Source organism: Anguilla rostrata, chromosome 1, assembly GCF_018555375.3.
Source record: "Anguilla rostrata isolate EN2019 chromosome 1, ASM1855537v3, whole genome shotgun sequence".
Classification (NCBI taxonomy): domain Eukaryota; kingdom Metazoa; phylum Chordata; class Actinopteri; order Anguilliformes; family Anguillidae; genus Anguilla; species Anguilla rostrata.
In genome coordinates, this window is record NC_057933.1 from 18164065 (window position 1) to 18188517 (window position 24453).

At 41.1% G+C, this 24453-nt stretch overlaps 2 protein-coding genes across 9 annotated transcripts; one reads left to right on the forward strand and one right to left on the reverse strand.

The window, feature by feature from the left end:
• The first annotated feature begins 1963 nt into the window (after positions 1 to 1963).
• Positions 1964 to 13474, forward strand: LOC135250593 (protein max-like). 2 transcript variants are annotated; one of them, XM_064327076.1, is made up of 4 exons: positions 1964 to 2151; positions 8359 to 8466; positions 11037 to 11160; positions 12143 to 13474. In XM_064327076.1, exons 1-4 carry the CDS (start codon positions 2116 to 2118, stop codon positions 12328 to 12330), a joined length of 456 nt encoding a protein of 151 aa, XP_064183146.1. In that variant the 5' UTR covers positions 1964 to 2115; the 3' UTR covers positions 12331 to 13474. The 2 variants fall into 2 exon arrangements, with proteins under 2 accessions (XP_064183146.1, XP_064183137.1); XM_064327067.1 differs by having other exon boundaries at positions 1965 to 2151; positions 11022 to 11160.
• A 1013-nt stretch (positions 13475 to 14487) lies between these two features.
• LOC135250569 (protein farnesyltransferase subunit beta-like) lies at positions 14488 to 24169 on the reverse strand. Of its 7 annotated transcripts, none has more exons than XR_010328952.1 (12): positions 22586 to 24169; positions 22290 to 22354; positions 20332 to 20404; positions 19832 to 19923; positions 19213 to 19359; positions 18201 to 18284; positions 17517 to 17603; positions 16959 to 17088; positions 16337 to 16469; positions 15760 to 15888; positions 15148 to 15262; positions 14488 to 14786 (listed from the first exon to the last, which is right to left on the reverse strand). XR_010328952.1 is itself a non-coding variant. In XM_064327011.1 (12 exons), exons 1-12 carry the CDS (start codon positions 23927 to 23929, stop codon positions 14673 to 14675), a joined length of 1317 nt encoding a protein of 438 aa, XP_064183081.1. In that variant the 5' UTR covers positions 23930 to 24168; the 3' UTR covers positions 14488 to 14672. The 7 variants fall into 7 exon arrangements, 6 of the variants coding, with proteins under 6 accessions (XP_064183081.1, XP_064183072.1, XP_064183091.1 ...); XM_064327011.1 differs by having other exon boundaries at positions 15760 to 15907; positions 23801 to 24168; XM_064327002.1 differs by having other exon boundaries at positions 15760 to 15907; positions 22586 to 24168.
• Positions 24170 to 24453: the final 284 nt, after the last annotated feature.

A 24453-nucleotide genomic window follows, 5' to 3' on the forward strand; every position in this document is an offset into this window, starting at 1 on the left:
TACTTAACCTGCATTGCTTCAGTATATATCCAGCTGTAAAATGCTATGTAAAAACGTTTTGTAAGTCGCTCTGGATAAGAGTGTCTGCTAAATGCCTGTAATCACCAGATTAATCTGTTACCTATATAACCAGTAAGTCAATAAATAAGTAAGATTACAATTATTGACAGACAACTTCATAACAGGTGGTGGATTGCCAGGGTTTCTTTCTTGGGGTGGCAAGGGGGTCACAGACTCAGTAAGGGCGGACCACACTATCACCAACATATACATTAGCCAATGATAATGATCTTCGGGGAGAAGAATAAGTGTGGCACTTGAGATGGCCAATAAAATTCCAGAGATGGCCAGTGCCACACAGCCACCCAACTGGACATGCCCTTGCTTCATAAATACATTAAAGGCTGTGTACATTATGCTAAACAAAGATTTGCACAGTGTTTTAAACTTTGTGAAACTACTTAGCTTATTACAGACAATGGCTTTTTATAGTGAACATAAAATCATTCTGATAAAATTTTAACACGGCTGAAACAAAATATTGAAACAAAATATTAATTTATAATTACATCTGTTATTGCTGTGTAGTTATTATTACATTATTGTGTTATTATGTAGATTTTGGTCATAACCCAATCTGGACTTGGACCCAGATCGAATAGGAATTTGCAGTGGTAGCAGCACCCCTCTAAAACTAACGAAAAGATTTCAATTATTTCTCACACACATGTACGCATGCACATGCCAAACACACATCAAAAAAACTTGGATAAATTGCTATTGAAATTGATTGTTCATAGTTGTTGTTCAGTAAAAGGTCTGAATCCACTAAAAAAAGGTCTGTTTTTAATTCATCCCAACCAAAAAAAGAAAGAAGGAAAAACTGTCACACAATACCTGAACAAACCGCCTGACTGAGATAGGGGGTGATGTTATATTTGAAGGAGTGTAGCTTGAAAACAGTTATGTATTTCAATTTAATTTCAACATAAAAATGGTAATAAGGCTGTAAAATATTTATAGAATATCTATTGTGTGTTCCAGAGTGTTCATTGGATATAATACAAAGAGGAAGTTCACAGAAAACAAATCAAGTGCATTATCTTAAAAAAAGAAGCTTTCTAGATCCTATTTTTGACTAATATAATGTGATCACATATCTTGTATTTTTATACTGACTGCAGGAACACCTTTATCAAGAACAGGGATTCCAGTCATCTTTTTGGATTAATATTTAATTTGATAAACTATTGTTTTCATTTGGAAATGGACACACTTAAAAGTTCAGACAGAGGCAGGTTGTGAAACTAAATAAGTGACATTTTGAATTGATAAGTTTACATGAATACTCTGCTTTTCTTAATATTTTCTGTCCATACATAGGAGACGTTTGGATACTTTATGCTGTGGTAACTGCCCTGCTGTGATGTGGTCCTTCATGGAGTCATTTAGAGGTATAGCACGAAGGCTTAGAACCTACTTTGTACACATTTTTGTGTTTAAAATTTGGTGGTTTGTCGCCATACTAATATGCCTATAATGTACTAATATGGCATACAGCTGGATACAAAACATTTCCACTTAGAACAGTATATATGACGGAAATGGAAACAGCTAAACAGTTTGTGCCAACCGTTTTCTATAAATAATTATTTATACCCTAATGTATCTAGTTGGCTAATTGGCCAGTATTGACAACCATAGTCGCAGTTGGCTTCTTGGTACCACTGCCCAATCCACGTGTCCCTATCATGGCCCTGTTGATAAAATGCGTTGCTTTACTACATATCCTGATTTATTAATACAAGGCGGTACTTTTGCGTCGCCAGGATGCATCCACCAGATAGGATTTCTAGGAAACGTAGTCCGGTGAATTGTTAGTACATGAAGGATTTTTACAACTAGAAAACTACAATTCCCATATAAACGGTTAATTTCGCACAAGCGTGTCATGGTTAGAGAAACTCCCTGTAAATGATCACGTGTGAGCACGTTGATCTCGTTGCATCCCACAGCGAGAGGTAGCTTACTAGCTTATTTGTTCATTTCGTTTTGGTTTTTATTCCATTTTTGTTTTTAGCTGTTCTTTTACTCGATCAAATATTTCACCGAAGAATGAGCGATAACGATGACATCGAGGTTGATAGTGACGTAAGTACTGACTCGTTTTCCATTTTGGACTTTCTCTAGTACATACTAGCTAGGTAGCTAAATCTTGAGAATAAAAACGCCTTGTGTTGTGTGTTTTTGAGCCTTTACTACTGGGTGGTTGTTGGCTAGCTAACCATAGCTAGGTTAAGGAGATGAGCGATCCGCCGCACCATAGATTCTTAGCTAACCTGGGTTATGTAGTCAAATGTTGTGATTGGGACGTTCAGTGTGATTTGGAATAATAATATCTACTGCTAGTAACTGGCTAGCTAGACGATTTAATTAACGCATAGTATTGCTAGCTTGTAATTGGTTAGCTTTGCATACTTAATTACGCTGTCGACATCGATGTGCTTGCTATCTGTCTATTGCTAATATAACACATTGCTACGTAGCTAGATAGATAGCAAGGCAAAATGTATTTGCTAACTTGGTGGGTGATGAGCTACAGATTGATAAAATTTTAACGTAACTTAATTATTTTTATTTTACAGACACAATGACTAAGTAACGTCTTCACATGTAGCTATACAATTGTTTATCTTGACAACTACCCAGCACCATGTAAGGCCAGCTGTAAATTAGATCCCCACTGAAAATTATATTGGGTAGCCTCTTATCATAGTAAGCTAACACAGGGTAAAACTCCTGTGCATGTAGCTAAGGGGCGCCGCAGTGACAAGGGCAGAACAGCACGGATGAGCTAGCTCCTTAGCTAGCTTGTATTGTGATTGATAGCATGGCAGCTAATCGTAACGATACATTGGCATGTTGTTGAAGAATGTTGAAAAGCCAGATCTGTCACCTCATGCGCTTCAGTGTTTTTTTCTTTTTTTAATTCCAGCTAACGCTTATTCTAGGTATGGGCAGACTACCATTCATTGAGCTTGGAGTACTTGAAAGCGTAATCCAACCCACAAGTCTACGCGTGTCCTATATTTAGGAGAGAATACCATTTCCTGTAGCGGTTACGATTCCTACAGATTGTTCAATGACGTGTGTTGTTTGATTAAGTTTATGTTGTTGTGATAGCTAGTGGCGCAACTGTGTAACTCAACTGAAGAACCAGATCGTAACGAAGAGAATTTGCCAAGTGGAAGCGACAACATGAACCTAGCTAATGTTGACTGTAATACAATGTGTAACAAGCCAATGTTGATGAATTTCAGCAGCCTATATGGTTTCGTAATCAAAACAGTGGACTATATAGGTAATAACACCTCGATGGGTAGATGGGGAACTAGTTATTTCGCGGAGCATTTTCTGAACAATAACAACTCTATATTCTAAAATAACCTCGACATAGAAAGCGAACCAGATACCAACAGTGTTAAGAATAAGACTGATGCTTTTGGTGCAAGGGTTCCGACGATAGCTAACATTAGGTAACAAACGGCGTAAATAACGGTGCCTGTCAGTTTTCATTCATAAAGGATTGCACGCAATCATCGGACTGGCAGTTTTCATGCTCGTGAAATTAATTTGCACGACCAGTTAACCAAGTTACCTAACACTAACACATGATCAACTTGAACAAGCTAGCCCGTGTAGATTAGTTTTGTGCTGATGGAACATGGATTCATGACGTTAGCTGCCCAACGTTTTCTGGATGTCACGGTGGAAAATACGTTGGACGAGAGGACAGCGTGCACATAATCTGACAAAAAAAAAAAAAAAAACATCCAGACGTGTGCTCTAGTCTCATCGAGGCGTGTGAAAAAAATGTAAGCATTGTGTGATGTTGCGAGTTACTGACGTTAGGTGTGTGATTATCCTTGTCCGGCGATTGGCATGCCAATGCTGCATCCATCAGAACCGATATCAGGGGCACCTTCAATATGAAAACGGTGTGCACCGTTTTGCTACGGTTTCCGGGTTGAACGACATGTTTCCTCGAAACGGTGTGCAACAGGCTTTGAGGTATTTAAACTGATTTCATCAGGCTCCAAAAATTATTCGAAAAGAACGCAAAGAGTGGCCTTCTCAGCTGCCATAGTTGCATTGCTTGCGTAACACAACAGGGTGTTCAACGCACCACCGTTTCCGTTTAAATAAACGTTTTGCTACGTTTTGTCGGGGCTGAACGCCCCCCAGGCTACAAGGCAGCGCTGAAGCCGCTAAGCCGGCTGGGCCTTTGCCTTTAGGCCTCAAGCCAAATCGGCGGTCTTGAGTGTTTTCTTCCCAACATCTTTTCTTACTTTTTAGCTTTATAATGTTTTGTTTGTTAAAAAGAGACGAATTGTTTAACAACAAAGTGATCATGGTTTTAAAATGTTGGTTGTGGTTTAACATTTTTGAAAATATTGCCGAACAAGGGAAGGGTCATGATGACGTCCATACTCTTGTTTTTTTCGATGCGAAGGTCTTGAAAGTCGAAATTGCAATGGAGGAATCATTAAGGAAAATGCCATCAAAAACAAAGTGCGTTTAATTCACTATTAACTATCAAATTAACATAACCACTGTAGATTGAGCAAATATATTTAATTGTTTTGCTAAATTAACTTTTAAGTTTAAGAATACTATTAGAATGAAATATAGAAACCCAACAGCCCTGGTTACATAATGCAGCTCCTCAATGTGCAGGTGATGGCAAAATATTATCTGATTGTGCTGAAGAGTGCAGGGTTCTTGTGACCACCGTGGGACTGGCAAGCTGTACATTGTCCGAGGAATGTTTTCACATTACAATGATACGACTGTACATATCCATATCATAAACCACAATTTTAGACTATATGTCATGTTTATTGAACCAAAACTGAATATGTACCACCTAGTGTGAATTATGTGAAAAAATGCCTATATATAGCTAGCCTGTGCACGCCAATAGTAGTTTATACACACACACACACGTGTTTGTGATGGATATGACACACTTTATATTTCTTTTTTTTCCTAGCCTTTTGCAGAAAAATATACAGAAGTATATTCATATATCCAAATACGGTGTCTGATTAAGTGAGAAGAATATTGTTTTATGGGTAACCTATTATATGAACAACTGAATATGAGAGAAATCATTTTAGAAGGTTGTTTTTACCTCCGCAACTGTCACTGCATTTTGATGCTAGAATTTTAGATCGCCTCACAAAAACCTAATAGTACATTATACTTCAAGGATAATTAAACTTTTTTTTAGTCACCCCTAGCAATGTAACCAATTGTGTCCTTAGGATTTTATATGGTAGAAACTGAGCCTTGAAGTTTGGTTGTTTTGACTTTTTGCTATTGGTATTTGAGAGTCTGATAACTGTCCCTTTGAAAGAATTGTTTACATTCCCCGTTTATATCTTTAGTCTAGCAAATGTTAGGTTGGTTGGAAGACTTCAAGAAGCAAATTTATGCTCTGATTGGTACAGTCATGGGTCAGTGCCCTTTTCATCTTTGGAGTACAGCTAGTTCCGGCTCATTATATCCATGCTATGAAATTGTGACAAAGCATCTGCCTGCATTGAACATTGTTGGGCCACTATTGAGCATTCAAACTGGTGCAGTCTTTCTAATTCCATTCAAAGAAAGTGGCTCAAGTGTGTAGTTGTTGAAGATTGTATTGACCAAATGAGAGATCCTTCAATAAATCGTAGCTCACTTGTGCCCTAAAGCCACACATTACACAGAAGGAATTGCCTCTATTAAAATAAATGTGCTGTGGCTGTACAGCTTTTTGTGAGAAATGAAGTGGGGGTTTTTTTTTTGTGTCAGGGTTTTTTTATTTGTCTTTCATTTGCATTGTATTGACTGTTATCTTTTCCAATCTGTTAAGGTAATGTCACAGTGATTCCCTCTAGGGCTGATGTTTTTTGTGAGCGCAGTATTCTATTCTGGACAGACTGGCAGAGCCCTTGAAAGCATAATTTGACATTTCAAGATGTAATTAAAATTTTGAAGTTGCAACAGGCATGTCATATCACCGGAGTTGACCAGGCCGCAGAACTTTCCAGAATGTCTTTCAGGCATCCCCATAGTAATGGAACTATGCTCCTGTTTCTGATTGTGAATATAAATAGAGGCAGGTTTAGGGCTTCAGCTAGTACATTAATTCTTTTGCAGAAGACCTTATTGTGCTCAACTGACAAGCACTTGGTAATAGAGTTTTTAAAAGCACTTCTACCAAGATTTCCATATTGTGATTTTTGTACTGCTGTCCATTCACACACTCCCCATATTGTGATTTTTTTTTATCCTTTTAACTGTGGTGCTTCTCATGCTCTTGCCATTTTGCAAACAGACCCACTGACTGGTGCTTCAGCTGTATGCTCCACTTATAAATGAAAGCCGCTCTAGTTAACTGGTCTTGCATATTCCTTATTTTCAGTGTTATTTGACATAAAATAGAAATAGCCAATATAACCTTCACATGACAAATTTAAGAAAGCACAAATTTGTGAGTGCCCATTTCAGAAAGCTAGACATAAGAGGAATTTTGAAGCAAGCGAACCAAACGGAGCACTGTTCCTAGGTGCAGGGACCTAAGCCACATTTTTGTCTGCATTATTTATCTTATAATTTTGAACAAGTAGTACAGTAGAACCTCACACCCAAATCCCAGAGTTACAGACTGACCAGTCAAGGACTTACGAGACCGGAAATAGCATGCACAATTGTGCCTTATCCGTATCAAGTTTTGTATTCCATATCAGTAAGTCAGGTAGTCTAGATGGTGTCATTTGAGTGATCATACAGCATAGGCATGTTCATGATTCTGTATATTAGTAAAAATTTAGTGGCTTTGGGTTATTTGTACTGCATCTAATGTCACATTTAGAGATCTGGTGGTTTCATTCATACTGTGCACAAATAGTATCACTGGATTGGCTGATGGGCCCATCTGTTTAATATCTTTTATAGATGAGCATCCTAAGAAGTTATTCCAAGTTGCATGTAAAGTCAATCTGCTTATGAGATTGTATTATCAGAATGGTTTAATATTAGTGCGTAGAGATGGCCCACCAAAATTCATATCACAATTATTTCAGCTGTTTGGGACGGGTCATATGCTATGTTTCACCTGAAGCTCACAAGGATTTAGAATGTGATTTAGAATTTAATATTGCTGAAAATAGGCTCATTAAAAAAATTCTGATGAAAAAATAAGGTAAAATGAGTCCAGGCAATGCATTGCGGTTTTGTAAAATGATTTGTCTTGTATTCAGTTGTTCATATAATAGGTTACCCATAAAAGAGGGGAAATTGCTAATAATTTGCTCATCAAAATATTGTACTATAGTAACTTTGTCATTTAGCATAACATAGGCTGTTGAAAGATTAGGAAACATGTTTACACACAGGAGACTTATTACTGTCTCAGTATTGGAGGTAGTTCACATCATATGCAAACAAATACAAATGCAAATGATGCTTTGTCATAAAGTTATATGCAAAAAAAAAAAAAAAAAAGCCCATCCCGACTGTAGTTTAGAGTCACTTCATCAAGATGGCACTTTTCCATTATGGTGAGCCTGAGGATTGAAAGATGTCTGTTTACTTGTTAGCAAAGAAATAAAAAATAAAAAAAGACTGTGTTGATGGAAAGTGGGCATATTTATGGAAACATTTAGGAGCATTCTCCTTTAGCATTTGAAAGTGCACATCGACATTGTCTGCAGTGAATAGTGAATTAAATTGGAAAAACTAGCTAATGACTGTAGGGTAGTGGGCTTTCAAATCCGTAGGCCTATTTGGGTTCAGAAACAAATTACACTAATATAACGATAGACCTAAATAAGCTTCCCATTTTAAGCTGGTTGTAATAAATTTAACAATTGCAAGACAGTGCATTGAATGATGCAAGGTTCAATAATTTGTAAAAAATGGATTGACCAAAATATTTTTTTTAAATGGTGATATAAATCGGGAAGGGTGAAGAGTAATTATAATGGAAAATGCATGACCAAACTGATGATGTCATTGAATTATACAGCAGTTGCCATAAATTTGAATTTAAGCATCAAATAAAATGTGCACGGTCATATATTTTAAATTCCACCATTTTATATTGCAGTATGTTTTGCTGCAGGTTTGACATTAGCTGGTCTTAATATCTCACACGGTGATTTTTGAGAGTAAAAAAAAATAGACACAATATAGTCTGTAAGGGCAACAGTGAATTTGCTTTCAAAGGCTCTGTAGCGGGACAGTACATTGTGTGTTTTCACATATAATATTATTGGTGAGTGTTGATCTGACTGCACTCTCTCCTTTCAGGCAGACAAACGGGCACATCACAATGCGCTGGAGCGCAAACGTAGGGACCACATCAAAGACAGCTTCCACAGTTTACGGGATTCGGTGCCTGCGCTGCAAGGGGAAAAGGTCAGTGCTTACCCAGAACTAGCAATCTGGTGATTATAAGTCCCTCCCCTCCCTCTGTCATATAATCTGGGCTGTTGGGCTCTAGCGAGAGTGGGGCTTGAGTGTTATAGGTCTGCTCTTTGTAATAACGATATGGTATGTTGAATTTCATATATCTAGTTATCTAATGTGACACACAATTTGGCATTTCTCACAGTTGTGGTTTTCAAGCCATAAGCTGTGACACATTTACTGTAGGGCTGCCCAATCCTGTTCCTGGAGCTCTACCGTCCTGCAGGCTTTCACTCCAAACTTAACAAAGCACACCTCATTCAACAGCTAGTGATCTCATTGAGCTGCTAATTGCTAGTATATCAGGTGTGTCAAATCAGAGTTGAAATGAAAACCTACAGGGAGGTAGATCTTCAGGAAGAGGATCGGGCAGCTGGTTTGCTGCATGTGCTAAGCAAGGTGTTAAAAATGCATGTGCAACACTGGACAATTTTAAATATTTGTATGTTTAATTAATGTTTGTTTTTAAATGTGTATAGTAAAAATATTTCATCATGTAATATTCATTGCCATTGATGAGGCGGTGTCATGAATAAGTATGATACAACAATTTTGAGCCAATTTCTGGGTGGCTAATATTTATTTTAGCTGACTGAAGTGTGTTGCTGTGGTGAAAAAAATGTATCATTTTTGGTTAGAATAAGTAAGTCTGTATATTGGCTTCAGCTGGCAGAAACTATTACATGTGGATTTAGTGTTTTAGGCACGCACTGATAATTGAGGATGTGCCTAGAACCAAACAGGCCAACTGTTTCTCATAAGCAGATATAGGAAGCCCTCTTCTGACGTGTGGCTCAAGTATACATCAAAGCTCGTCTCTTGTAGTCCCTACCTGTACATTTATTCCCCATATACTTCAGCCCTCGACGTATGAGCTTTTATGTTTTAAATTGTTTGGTGGCGGTGTCCCTCTTTCCTCACTCCTCAGTGGAGAGACAGGGAGAAGTACCATCTGGACACGCGGCGCGCTTGAAGGGCTTATCACCATCTACCAGCAATGTGGGGGTGATGAGGATGGGTAGAGCATATGTGACCAGTCCCAAAATATGGCCGGAATCTCAGGGCAGAACCAGACCTGCCAACCTGCACGCATTTTGTGTACCAACCACGCAATTCTTGGTCAAATTATACAATTTTGCCTGATCACTTCAACAGTCAAAACTAGAATTATGAAGAAAGGCTTGTGTGTGCGTGTGTGCGTGCAAAGCGAAGTGGTGCGAAAGCATGCAAACTAAGCGTCACACTGACTATTGTGGTACTCAAAATATTTTCCTAAGGTTGGCAGGTCTGCAGAACTGATAGGGGGCGTGACAGAAAATGGCTTTTCAGTTATCGTGTTGGTTTCTTACTGCTTTTTTGTGTTTTCATCTTCTTTACACAATATTGCCACCCTGGCCCTCAAGCTCAGACATTGCAACCTCTTTCAACCCATAATGTCTCCCAGAAAAGTCAAGCAGATCTTCCACTATGACCTCAGTGGTCTGAGATGCATGTTTAGATGAACAAGTTCTCCCTAATGCCTATTCGTAACACGCGATCGCTGTTAGTTTATGCAGGAATAAGCAGTTTCTGCCAGTCGCAACTCAGGTCTGTTATTAGAATAAGCAAGTCAGGAATAGTGTATTTTAATGGTAAAATGAAATGTGCTTTTAGCTAATTTCAGTTTGTTTTACTTTTTCATCTTGCTAAAAATGCATGCAAAAGAAAAAGAAACAGTACACTTGCATTGCAGAATTTTTATATTTTCTCTCTCTGGGGGGGGGGGGAACTCTCAGAACACTGTAATGCTCAAAAGTATATGATGGGTCTAGGCATAACTGGATTGGACACTATAATGTATGGATGCTGTTGCAGGTTTTTTTGGGATTAAGTACTGGAGCACTGATGTTCCCTGAAAACTATATATTGAAGGCATATTGTGGCTGATACTGCCTTAAAATGTGATTTGTCCAATTGTTTTACTTTTTGCATGAATATGGAGATTCTCAGGATGTTGTAAAGCTCTTTTAACTGCAGTAACTCCCCTGACCACTCCGAAGATTCATTTTGTTGTATAGGTGTGTAGTATAGGCTATACATCTTACAGTTGATTACAGACTGTAGTGTAACTATGGAGTAGCATATACAATACAAAATACAATTTGATGTAAATTAAAGGAGCCTCTTCAGTTTGAATTAGGTTTTACATATATGTATGAACCTATATTTTGGTGCTTTTTAACTGGATTTTTGACTTTAATTAAAACGTTTAATTTGTTACAGCCAAAATGAAATGAGTCCCACATGCAGTTTGTACATAGCTAAAGATCATGGCTGTATTTGACTGTCATTCCACATCATGACCATTTTAAAATGGCAGAAGTCCATTTTCAGAGTACCATAAAGCATGCAGAGTGATATTGCTCTTGTTGGGGTCAGTGATGTAACAGCTGTGTAGTATGTTGTAAGGACAATGTAACATGTAACCATGCGTCATATTTTAGTTTATCATTTGTCGCTGACAGCAATCTATCAAACAGGCCTCCCGAGCTCAAATCCTAGACAAAGCCACAGAGTACATCCAATACATGCGGCGGAAAAACCACACGCACCAGCAGGACATCGACGACCTGAAAAGGCAGAACGCTCTGCTGGAGCAGCAAGGTCAGTGGGGTGGGCGTTTGATCACAGATGGCCTCATTAATGCACCAACTGCACCCTGAATCTTGTGTGCAAATGTTCAGGCAAAGCGCGGGATTCGTCACAGGTGAAATTTCCATTGGAGTGTTTGTAAATGAAGGCGTGCGTAAAAGCCTGCCAGCGGGCATTATTTTCCAATACGTGATTAACGGCGCTGCAGCCGGAGAGAAGAGTCGGCCTTGCTTCCTATAGCAAGCGTAGTGTCTGCACTGAATGAGTCATCACCTGGAACATGCACGTAAAACCATCCACATGGTGCATAATTTCTATCTGAAAGAAATGTCTCCCTATTAATGCACCAAAGTGACCAATTTGTAAATGTGTAAAAATTAGACATTTTCAGAAAAATTATATTAGAAAAATAACTGTTAGTTATTTAAAAAATAGAAACCAGAAAACTAGTTTCAAATGTGCGTCACCATCAAGATCATTGGTGGTACTCTTGAACTCTTAAAAATGTTTTATACTAAGTACTGGATGGAGATAGGCCTCTTTGTCAGCACATAGAGGGATAATATCTAGGGCATGGAAGAGAGATAATCCCCAGCAACACTCTACAAATTTATATATGACTGCCACATCAGACATCTGTTTAATGTTACTATGCAACAAAACTGTCAGTTAGACTTGAACAGAATGTGTCATAGGTTATTTGAGGTGATGTTTTCCAAATGTCATGAAAAATTCAAAGTATTGTGACGTGGAAGTTTCAATATCAGAGACCGGAGAGAGACTAATTGCTACCCCGCACCAAATATTATCTTGGAAGTATTTCAGATGGGTCCGCTTGGCATTGGAAACGCAGGCTCTTTTCCACAGACGGCTCTCTCTCTCTCTCGCTCTCTCTCTCTATCTATCTCTCTCTATCTCTCTCTCTCTCTCTCTCTCTCTCTCTCTCTCTTTCTCGCTTCTCCCTTTGCTTTCCCCGTCCCCCCCCTCCTCTTAGTCCGTGCACTGGAGAAGGCCAAGGGCCACACCCAGCTCCAGGCCAGCTACCCCTCGTCCGACAGCAGCTTGTACACCAACCCCAAGGGCAGCGCCGTGTCGGCCTTCGACGGGGGGTCGGACTCCAGCTCCGAGTCCGAGCCGGAGGAGCCGCCCAACAGAAAGAAGCTACGCCTGGAGGCCAGTTAGACCCGCCCCCGGGAACGCCCCTGCGCCGTCCCGGGGCATCCGGACCACAGACTCTCCCGTCCCTCCTGCTCTCCGCCTCTTCCCAGCCCTTTCACACCAGTCCAGGAGAGGGGGGGCAGACTGCAAGGAAGATTGTAAGGACGAGAAGAAATCTATCGCTTCCGCCTTTCTTTCACCTCTCCATCATCCCAGCGTTATTTTCTCAGCAACGGCAACAATCCAAGTCTGTGCAAGGCAGCTTTTTGCAGTTGAAGGACTCAATGCTTTTGTAACCTCAGAGCAATCCTTATTGTCAAATCTGGACAATAGAAAGTCATATAGCTAAAAGTAATGCAAAAAAAAAAAGAAAAAAGAAAAAACTTTTTTGGGGGAATCACTTGTATGAACCTGTTCAAAACATTTTGAAAATTTACACAAATCCTTAAAAGAATTGCCCTTAAGAGCAGTTGGCTTTTTAATGTTTGTACTTTTCCACAAAAGAATGTGAAGTTAAAAAATATGTATGTATAAGCAACCCACCTCAGGCCCTATAAATGGCTGAAGCTTTCCATTTTGAATATTTTTAATTCCCTATATTGAAAGTGATGTATTGAAAGAAATTGTATTGTACTTTGTCCTTTCGCTTGAAATAGTGAATGAAGTTAGTTGGCTGAATTTAGGCTTCAAAGTTTAAAAAATAAAATAAATGGGATAATTCTTTTTCAGGTTCATCAAGGTATGTTTAGTATTTTGCATTGTTCTCATGGAAATGAGAAAATGAACTGCTACATGTAGTTTTCCCAAGTTATAAAATAGATATTGAATGTTCTACCAATGCAGTTAAAGGTAGTTACCTTTATTTTTATTAAAGGAAAAAATGTCCATATCAGTGTGTTGTGCATTACACTGTAAACTCTTATAAATGTTGCTGATTTAAATTTTACAAAAATAACTTCCCTGGAGGCATTTGTCTGTCTAGGGTATGTGTGTATGTATGTCATTTTCCTTTTTTCATTATTAGGACATAATTAGTGTGTGCTATAGATCTTTGTTTGATTCCATTCCATGGAAATTACAGGTATGTTGTACATACTGCCAACAATTGTCTTGCAAGTTGAGGCCTACCTTTACTATGAGACTATAAATAAAGCTATTTTATCCTTTAGTGGCGTCCTCAATTTGTGGTCCTTCCTGTCAAGTTGGGTGTGATTGTTATTCTGAAAACAGATCTACAGTGGTAATTTTTTTCTTCTTTATATTGTTTTGTATATTGCAGTAACTGAGAAATAGATGCGTATAGTACAACAATATCTATTCAAATGGCATCCTTGATGTTTATGAACCACAGTATGAGCATCCACCTCCTGTTACACTGTGGCATTGCAGGCACAGAAGAAAATAAGCATATGAGGATTTATTGCCCAATAGACCAAAGAAATGGCAGCGTTGCACTGCAGTCTGTTGGTAATGCGCTTATCGTTATTTTGTTATATTGGCGTGTTGGCTGCAGATGTACAGGAAGGTATACCGATGCAGTTTTGAAATTGTGGTTTATTGTATCTAGCTGTCTGGCTGCCTTGCTTGATAACATGAGGAAATATCCCCGTGGTGGGAATTTGTGGTAAGAAGACACAACGGGAAGCTCTCGCCCCTCCCTCAGCCTAGTAAACTTGAGCGACCCATCCAATGAATTCAGTGAACCCGTCAACCGAGTTGCTCGCCATGTGAATGCAGGGTAACAGTTTGCAGATGCAGTGTATTTTTGTATATTTCCATTTTTGGCCACCATCTTTGTATTCAACAGTAGCAGCAGCACTTGGAAGGCTGACAGTGCCTGTGGTTACAACTGTGTAAAGTACTGCCATAATTTTAGTGTTATCAGTATGTAAGGGGCTGTGCAAAGCCCTACTTTTACAGTAGTGCAAATAGCACTGGAGCATCAGAACCATCTCTTGTACAGTATTAGTTGCAGTATGCAACTGACGTCAAGCCACTGTAGTTTACATTTTGGTTTTATCCAGCAGTGGCACATGGACTCTTCATTAGCAGTCGTACGCAGTGGAGTGAGAATAAGTTACATCAGCTTTGCACAGACACACACGATTAGTACACAACTGAAATTAAGTTCCACATCTCAAAAATTGTGAGGGATCGATTCAAAACACACTGACACAGGTGAACTGATTCAAAAAGTTTACTTGGTAAGATGTTACTCAAGCTGTTAATTGCATAATCTGTTTTGCCAAAGAAGGACTTCTTGTGCCAGTGAATCTAGAGTCTTTGAGTGCATCCGGAGTTGCATCCGAAATATTGGGACACACAGAGTTTGGAGAAAATGGAGAACAACGCCTTTCCTTCAAAATCTATGACACACTGGTGGCTACTTCGCTTTGCAGTGGGACTGGCAACTGATTGAAGTGTACAAGCGCTTGAGTTATTTTCTCCGGGCAGATGTTGTAGACTGGGTTTGTAGGTGCCTGATAACACAGAGAAAAAAAATATGTATTTGACATAAGAAATGTTTCAATGGTGAAACATGCAAGCCTGCTCTGCAATCAGCAGCAAAGCCACAACCATTAAGAGAATAATTTTCATGACTTAATACTATTCTCTGCCACTAGATGCCAGTGTTGAATATCAAGCGGTCTCTCCACAAGCACAGCAGGTCTGAAAATGGAACAGTATAGCCTTACACCCTTGCACATGTTGGCATATGAACACAGCTGCATTGCATTACTGGATTTCTGGTGCACTGGTCTCTTTCACACCACACCTTGTAAAGTGATGTATTATCTGGGTGCTTGTTTGTGTGTCATGGTCATTTGTCCTGTGACATACCAGTCTGTTCTCTTCTTTGCCAAGGATGAGTTCATGGTGGACATCCCCGTTTTTAAAGTGCTGCGCTATGGAAAGCCCGCTCAGGCAGTAACAGGTATGATAGAAGTCTCTCGATCTGAAATGGTAAGCCACAGACAGTGCGATGACTTGTATGCAGCTTAATCTTTACCAAAAACCAGTGCTATTCAAACCACCAGTTACACCTAAGATATCACACCATCCTTCACTCTCTCCAAAACACCTATCTGACAGTACAGTTCCAAGATGGCATCCTGACTCCCAACTGGGTGTTTAATGAAGTGCTGTCTTTCATTCAGGCCTGCCAAACAAATGTAATAAGACCAGGTTAAAACCTAGTATATGGCTGGACCTAACACACGCGATCTGGCCGACCAACGGTGTAACTTCATCACTCACTCACTCAGTCACAGACATTCGCGTTTGTAGGGCTAGCCCCGCTGTTGCGGTCCAGCCAAAAACAATAGAACCTGTGCTTTGTGCACTGGACTGTGACAACGTGAATACAGTTTGGCATCGTATGAGGATTGAAAATCAGTTGTGCGTATACATGTGTTTGTATGTAGATGGCTAACCCTTTAAGCAGTCACTTACTTGCCAGGTTTATCCAGTAGGCCCCCGTCGGGGTTCTGGCAGCACAGCAGTATGTATTCTTGCAGGGCCTGCTGCTCAAACATCCAGCTGCTTGTGCTAAGAGTGCGGTCCCCTGAAACGACAGTACCTCTGAGGGTCCAGATGGGTACTGTGACAGTTGGATGGGTCCTGTTCCTATGGCAACGCTTGTTTGCACTATTACAGGGCGGTCTTACAAGTTTACTGAAGGGAGCTCCCTGTGCGGTTTACATTTTAGAGGAAGTCACAGGAAAGTACATGTTTACAAGGGGATCTCACAGTGGAGTTTACATCAAGAAGGGGCTCTCACAGAGGAGGTCAGATCAAGAAGGGGTCTCACAGAGGAGGTTACATGTTTGTGGGAAGGGGCTCTCATAGGGGAGTGTATGTGTCTGTTGGCAGGTCATGTGACAGTAGCTGGCAGACTCAGGGAAACGGTTGTGTGCCAGACTAGTGAGGTAGTCTCTCAGGGAAGCAGCTGTGTGCCAGACTAGTGAGGTAGTCTCTCAGGGAAGCGGTTGTGTGCCAGACTAGTGAGGTAGTCTCTCAGGAAGCTCACCTTCTCTGAAGAGTGCGAGGTGCAGTAGTGGGAGCAGTCCAGCCTGCCAGAAGGAGTAGCACCCATCCACCAACTTATTGCAGCGCCCCTGGAACCCACCTTCAAACCTCATCTGCCTGTAGGCCACCCAGCGCTGAAGGACGAGAGCGGCCATGAGTTACTGAATGCAGGCAGGCAGAGCTGGACGAAACATTACCGTTTTAGTAACCACACGCATGGAAAAAGGCCTAACATTATGGGGCAAGATCTTGGTTTCAAAACCTTGAACTTGAATATATCTAAGCTGATGATTGTAGGGCAGCACACGGTGAAGGTCGTGGGTTCGAATCTCGGCTTGGGGCCTTTCTGTGTGGAGTTTGCATGTTCTCCCCGTGTCCGCGTGGGTTTCCTCCAGGTACATGCTGATAGGCTAATTGGAGACTCTAAATTGCCCATAGGTATGAGCGTGTGAGTTCCCTACGATAGATTGGCGGCCTGTCCAGGCTGGGATAGGCTCCAGCATCCCCCGTGACCCTGCTCAGGATAAGCGGGTATAGATAATGGATGGATGGATGGATAGTGGTGATTGTATATTTTGCATATGTGAACAGCCTGTGCTTTTGCGATTGGCCGGTTGACTTACTAACAAGGATTTGAGGTTCAGCATGTGCTCCTTCCTGAGGATGACCATGGCTGCCGTCCCACAGAAGGTGTATCCCCCGTGGGCCTCCAGCCCCGGCACTCCCCCCAGACCCCCCTCCCAGTTCTGACAGCTACGAGGAGAGAGGAGAGCGCCGTATGGATCACATGCTCGTGTACAAGGGAGTCTACAGGTGATTTAGACACAGTAACATGTGAGTGGGTAAAGGAACTGAGACAGGCACTGAAAAGTATACTGTTCAGCAGAAACCAGACCACACGCTTTGCAAATAAATACCCCGAGTCAAATATTAGACAGAATACCTGAATACTGCTGATTATTTTGTAGGTTGTCTTTTTGGATAGTTTTTTTCCTTTTTCCAGCACAACAAGAGATAAAACACTCGCTCTGCACAGTTATTTTTTACACTGTAAACACACTCCTGCATTAGCTTAGCATTTTTTACACAAAGTGAAGCACTTCCATTTCCACGTTTAGCGTAATTAGTTATGAAGAATGGAGGCTCAATACAGCACCCTCTTGTGTTTCTGCCTCCCTCACCTGACAATCCAGTTGGGGGTTCGATCGAACAGCTTGGGCGTGATGATGTTGGTCAGAGACGCCACAGACACAGCACAGTACGCACTCCTGCAAGACAGCAGAGAGACTTCGAACGGATACGAACAACAGCAGAACCACGCTGCGGGGAACGGCTCTTTAAGGCCATGCGCCCATTTTACTGATGCAAGACATTTATAGATGTTCAAAATGTTGAGGTATTTTTAGACAGAACAGCAGTGGTACATTAATACTGCCGATGGGTTGTTCATCGCTTTGGTGTCTAAGGACCTGTCATTTTTCTTTCTAAATATAGGAATATACCATGGCTATGAAATACAGATCAGTGGGGCATGGGCTGGGTGAGACTGTGAATGACTGTGTAAGTTGGAGAGGCCCAGACATTTTGGCATCTGCTTGAGATCAGATGACGGCCGGGGACAATGGCCGATTCTCCTGCTCCACTTCTGATGGAGGAGTCCCTCTGTGCCCAGTGCCGACCGGCGCCTGGTACACGTTGTCCTCAGGGACACCTTCTGGATTCAACCGGCAGGCCTCGAAAACTTTAAAGTACCACTGAGAGAGGTGACCGTTCTCTTGTCACGGTTTTGTCTGCCTGTCACTCAGTGTAAGGGCTATTGAGACTCCAAAATCAGATGATGAGACTTATCTGTGACTGACACACACCTGATGTCCACCTCCCCGCCTACGTGCATCACAAAGGAGCCGTCTGACTGCTTCACAGAGAACAGGAAGTCAAGAAGTTTCTCTCTGCGAGAGGACAAACAGACCCAGATTAGTATGAAGTTGAACTAAGAGCTGGTTCGTGTGAAATCTTGTAGACCAGGGGTGTCCAATCTTAACCAAAAAGGGCGGGTGTGGATACAGGTTTAGTTTTAATCCAGCACTACGGCACCTGATTCCACTAATTAAATAATATTCTTCAATCAACACCATGATAAGCAGAATCAGGTGTCTTAGTGCTGGGCTAAAGCAAAAGTCTGCAACCGCCCCTTTTCGGATGGAACTGGACACCCGTGCTGTAGACATTTAATCTGAGTGTCTAATATAAGGAAAACTTGAAGTTAAAGTAATAATATCAAGAATTAGGTATACACATGCAAAGAAACACCATTCATTAGATATAAATTTAATCATTTTTAAAATGTCTTCTTACAAATAAACAAGTAGTTCTTATTCTAAGATGTGAGGCTGTAACGACCCAATACATTTTTTTTGTTAAAGCTTAATGCATTAACAACCATTGCTGCTGGCTTAGAAGAGTGAATGCTATCCGTGGTTTTCCTACAAAACATGTGCCGGCCAGCCAACTGCTTCTTTTCACACCGCAGCTGCAAGCTGCACATGAGCAGACCAGGGGCAGAGAAGACACATTTATATGCGTGCGCAGAGTGCTAGCCAAGGTCGCTCGGACATCCAGCAGGAGTTGCTTGAGCAATGAAAAATGCTGGCTATGCCTACCCACTGTATCCCTGCCATATCCCTGAGCAGCACGAAGCCAATTATGCATCACCCCTGTGGGGCTGCTGGCCAGTCGGCACTGACATGGGTCTAATTCGAATATTATGATGACAGACATTTTTGTTATGAGTATGTACGTACATGTGGAAACTGTAATCTGGAGTCCATCTGTGGCCATAGTCAGTCCCTTTACAAATTCTGTGGGGCTGCACGCTACCTGTCAATGACGTTGTATGCCTCCTGTGTGCCGATGATGCAGAGAGCACTGACAGCAGCATATGTGGGTGCCAGGTGGGCTTGCTGACCCGGACCTCCGGCAAACCCTCCCGTTGGGCTCTGACACCTGGCTAGAAACTTGCAGATACTGGAACACAATGGGGAGGAACAGTCAAGTCTCAGGAGCACTCCCAGCCAAAACCCCACCCACCACCCCACACTACATGCACAAGACCACCCCCTCCCCCACCCCTCACCACACACTGTTCTCTGCCCATAGGCCCTGCAAAATTCATTCACAGCACCCCCTCAAAACACTTCAGACATAGGACCAACCCTGAATATCTTCTTGTGTGGAAACTCTGCCATTTAGATTTGTAGCCACTGTAAACACAGACCCAACTGATCCATGTTTCAGGTAGTGCCTGCATGGTTTACCACACAGCCAAGTGTGTGCTGAGGGTCCCAGCAGTACCACCCAATCACAGCCTGCGAGTGGCGCTGGACATGGCGGGTTGTCAAAAGTCTATGCCCCCTGATGAATGAAAACACTGTTCTTGCCATGCGCTGATCCGAGCTCTAATCTTTCATAGGACGGCCAGTTGGCAGCTTTTACTCACTCTGAGCATATGGAGGCGGACACAGGCTCGTCCAGCAGCTCCAGGCTGTGTAGGATCCAATAGCAGAGCCAGGGGCGGCTGGCATCAAGACACTAGACAGGAAAACACAGACTCAGCTCTTACACTCATACACAGTAGCACATACACGCTCCAACAAAACCCATACAGGGGAAACCAGACAAAAGATCAACTGGGACTTTTTTTAATGAATCACAAAGTTTCTTCTGTATGGAAATGGAAATGGTGTCTTGTGAGAATGCCCACTGGAATTTTTCTCCCTCTTAGCTTTTTCTCTTTTCTGTACTTGGATAGAGTTTGCAACCCGTCTCCCAGGTCTAAATCGGCTGCTGATTGAAAGGAAATCAAGAAAACCAGCAGAGACCGCGGCCCTCCAGGATTGGAGTTTGAAACCCCTGCTCTAAATGCAATTGAAGCCGTCAAATAAAATATAGACGACTATGTTTGCTTAGCCTATATCTTCCAACATTGGTAGAGCATACCTCATAAGCACCAGAAATATTTTTTAAGCCTTTCTTCAAATAAACGCAGTGCTGCTCCCTGAGCAATGTAGGCCTGGAGAAGACAAGCATAGAGACAGAAAGTCAGAGTCAGCCCAGGCGCAGGGGTGTAGGCAGACACAAAACTGAGGAGGGGACACATCTTCCAACACAATCCCTTGGGTTCCAAGCCAGTCTGTGTCACAAGATAAATGCTGGAGAACCTGGCTTCCTGTGCCCCAGTCTCAGCTGCCAGAATGCGCCTGGGTTAGATGATGAGGGCATGTCAAACAAAGATGATCCGGTTGCTGCGATTAGCTGCCGAAATTATGAAAAATCAGAAAGGGTGGCCTGACGATGGCATCTTTTGCCAAAGGCGGTGGTTAATTATCACAGCAAGGAGGAACCAGGGTGTGCGATTTCCTGTTTTTTCATTATTTACGCTCCGTTAGTCTGCACCTCTGCACACGTGAGTGCCATTTTGGTGCGATTAGTTGCCCTTAAAAGAACCTGAAACAGAAGGTCTGAGGGTTACTTAGCATCACCAGGGCATTGCCTCTCCACACATAATCACAGGCTACCAACCATAATACAACTATACAGTCACTGTGTACGCTGGAGCACAAATTATTTATTCTCGCTGATCCATATTAAGAACAAGCCTAACATTTAAACAAAATGTTTCTTTAACATTGTGAAAATACATGCTTAAGTCATTTTTAATAATATAAACATGTTTACACACGTACTGTATAATGTGGCACCTGCATCAAAGTGTAGGATCCAAGGTTTGTGTGGCAGTTCATCTGTCAATCAAACAGGTGTCCAAGGAAATTGTACCTCATGATCTATAATAACGTGCATGAGTCAGTCTTCCCCCACTGCCCCCACTCTGCAGTTCAGAAAGCAAGCTACTGCCCTCTCCCTCTGCGGTAATAACCTAGCTTGTCATGTGACACTGTGAGATGCCTGGATTGGTTAAGTGCATGGGCCTTAGATGAGGTGAAGCTGGACAGGCTGCATTTAGTCATGGATCAATTGACCATGTCAAGGGTGCTTCTTAAACACTCTGCTTTCCAATACATTCACCCCTGGAGGATTAGGATTAGTAGAGATGGGGTGAAGGAAGCTACTTGGTGACATCTCTCTCAATCTCTTGCTTTTCAAATAAGTAAAGGTGGTTATCCTATGACACATTAATTAATACAGTATTCCCACAAGTGTTGGTGTCATATAGACAGAATACTTCCACTTGTTTGGCGTTTTTAAAGGCTTGCCCCACACTTCCCAATAACACAGAGAGCCCACTGAGTCACACAATGTAGATATTATGAAAGTGGACAAAAAAGCCTTAACCACGTCAATGCACATTGTTACAAGGGAGAAACATCAATACTATGATGCAATAGCTTCCAATCTGTTCCAATGGATTAAAAGAAAAATAAACACAATCATTGCACCAGTCAAGCATGACTCACTGCAGCAAAAAATGTTCACCTGGCTCCCAACCTGTTTATTACCAGTGGTTGCCATGGATATCCCCAGTGTTAGCCCAGTATTGCATTGTAATTAAAAACATTACTTTCAGGACAAAGAACGGGACGGAAGGACACACCTAAGGAGATGAAGGTGATCTCATAATACAAGTCATATTGTCAGCTTTGTGATGTCACTACACCTAATTATGTCAGGTCATTGGTGAAAGATTGTTTACCTACTGAAATACAATATTACAATATTTGCTTTTCTGAAATGTTTTGCCTTTCACCCGCTTTGCTGCTAGAGTGGCGTACGAAGTTCCACTGCTGTGGGTTTGTGCCAATAATATCCAGATTTTAGGAATTACGATTCCAGACATTGATTGTATGATGTGAATGCACATTATATTCAAGACAATTGGATGGAAGGAAGGTTTTACTATTCTAAATTATACTAGTTATGCAGAATATTATGTTACTTACTGTGGTAAAATGTTGTTTTGCTGGTAAGCATTGATTATGTCTTGAATAGTTCCTTCAACTTTTTTCTGAATGACATAAAACACAATTAATTCAGATAGGCAAAACTACCAAGCAATGTTCAAGTGCATGCACACCAAATTAGTACTATGTAATTATGGCTGCATTTTTATAATTTTGGTCAGATCTCATAAAAATCACATTTTATGAAAATGTCTGTTGATGTAACTGATTAAATGACCGATGCTTACAGTACTTCTTCTGTATTCAGTTTCCTTAATTATTTCATACTTACTCACCTCTGGGTATGTAATCCCTAAACGTGTCTTGATTCTAACGGGGAAAGGGCGCAAGGCGGAAATATGTGAAAATGATCCCTTCATACCACTGACAAAACATTCACTGCAGTGTACCGTGGTCATACACAATGTCATACACTGTACAGTGTGCACAGCTTTAGATCTTTAGATCTTGGAGTGGCAGAAGAACCACCAAATGTGTGAACATACAGGATGGGTCATGCAACCCATGACCCACTGCATGTGTATTTTAAATAAGGAACATGTCACCTTTTTATCTAAAGTATATCTCTCACATATACATGATCATATAGTTTCCTCTGTTTGCAATGATGAAAACATTGCAACACTTGATCTTTACCATTGTTTGTCGCTGCTTTAAATAAATGCAGTTTCAATTTCAAATAAGTGAAAATGGTACAAGTGTAGCTCTGGTCCAAATGGTCCAAATTAATGAACTGAATTTACAAACATAATAAATTAATAACATATCAAAATAACTTTGGAAAGTTTTGATTAAATAATCTAATTCTCATATATGATTATTTGAGTGTGTTGAATATTGATTTTTGCTTGGGTCTCGTGGTAGTTGAAGCGAGTCACCCATCCCTTCTCTACAAAGCGGTTTGAGACATATGCAAATACAATCCATACATGCATTACTTTTCTAGATAACGTATTCTCTGGGTTCAGCATAATTGCATAGTAATTTATCACATTCTTCAATGTTCTAGAAAGTGCAAACTATCACAAAATTTACCACTGTTCCAGTAGCTGGAGCCCGTCATCCTTCCCAATTAAAGCAATTCAGTTAAACATAATAAGCATACACGTCGTTGGCTGGTAGTAGTCTGCGGTGGTTCTTCGGGTGACAGGTTAAGTAGCTAACTGGACAACTAGCTTGAAAGCCCATCTTGCTGTCTTGGGAATTAGTGCAATGGCTAATCGCTGGCTGAACTCTACATACAGTAATTACGTCAATGCACTCAGTTTTGCCTAACAGGACGGTTAGCTAGCAGTAACTTTTATTTATAACCAGTAACTTGATTAAAACGAGCGATTTAGCTTTCGCACGAAATTTTATTATCTAGTCAAATCAAATGTTATATCAGCGCTAGGCAATCGATGAAGTATGAACCTTAGCTCCAAGTTAACTCTAAATAGCAATCTTGGCAACCTAGTCAAACAACACACGAGTTTAGTGCATAATCCTACCCGGCTATCTAGCAGATGAGCTACCTGCTGAATTGATGTTACCGTCTTCACGTTGTCGTCTTTAAACGATTCCAATGTATGGTTTTCACGAAAACACCGTAACGTTTTGGACATTTCCTCCATAGCCATGAACACTAAAAAGTACACGCGAGCTAAAAGATTTTACTTCACTTACGACTTCCTGCAAAAAGGATGGTGACAAAATACTTTCTGCAGCGATGAGTCAGTCGGTGACTGATGAGCGTATTACAATGACGGCGAGTCAGACGGTACCGTGTCTAAATATCTAGAACCTATTCGGAAACATTGGCTGTTGAAGGATAATCGTCTCGTGGGTCAACAGACAGCAGCGTCTTTACGCTCCCTAGCGGTTTAAAAAATGAGCGTGCGCCGCGGTATACTTCAAAGTATCAGCGGAGAAGGCATCGCAAGAAACGTGCATACGGCAGGTGTATGGCAGGGCGTTTTAGCTTTAATTCATTTCTAGAGGATATCGCAAATACAATTCTAGCTAGTTAGAATGCAAATTCTTGATATCAGAAATTCGATTGTAACTAGTTATAATGCAAGCGTTTTCCCCATTCATTTCAATGGGACCTTTCATTTTTGATATCAAGAATTGAATTTTAACTAGTTAAAATAGGAATTCCTGA

Coding starts and splice junctions, on each gene's coding strand:
- LOC135250593 (XM_064327067.1), top strand. CDS start 2,116: ATGAGCGATAACGATGACATCGAGGTTGATAGTGAC. Junction 8,467..11,021: donor CTGCGCTGCAAGGGGAAAAG/GTCAGTGCTTAC, acceptor TGTCGCTGACAG/CAATCTATCAAACAGGCCTC. Junction 11,161..12,142: donor CGCTCTGCTGGAGCAGCAAG/GTCAGTGGGGTG, acceptor CCCTCCTCTTAG/TCCGTGCACTGGAGAAGGCC.
- LOC135250569 (XM_064327002.1), bottom strand. CDS start 22,720: ATGACATTGTGTATGACCACGGTACACTGCAGTGAATGTTTTGTCAGT. Junction 19,924..20,331: donor ATATTTCTGGTGCTTATGAG/GTATGCTCTACC, acceptor TTTCCTGTCTAG/TGTCTTGATGCCAGCCGCCC. Junction 14,787..15,147: donor GCAAAGAAGAGAACAGACTG/GTATGTCACAGG, acceptor CTGTGTTATCAG/GCACCTACAAACCCAGTCTA.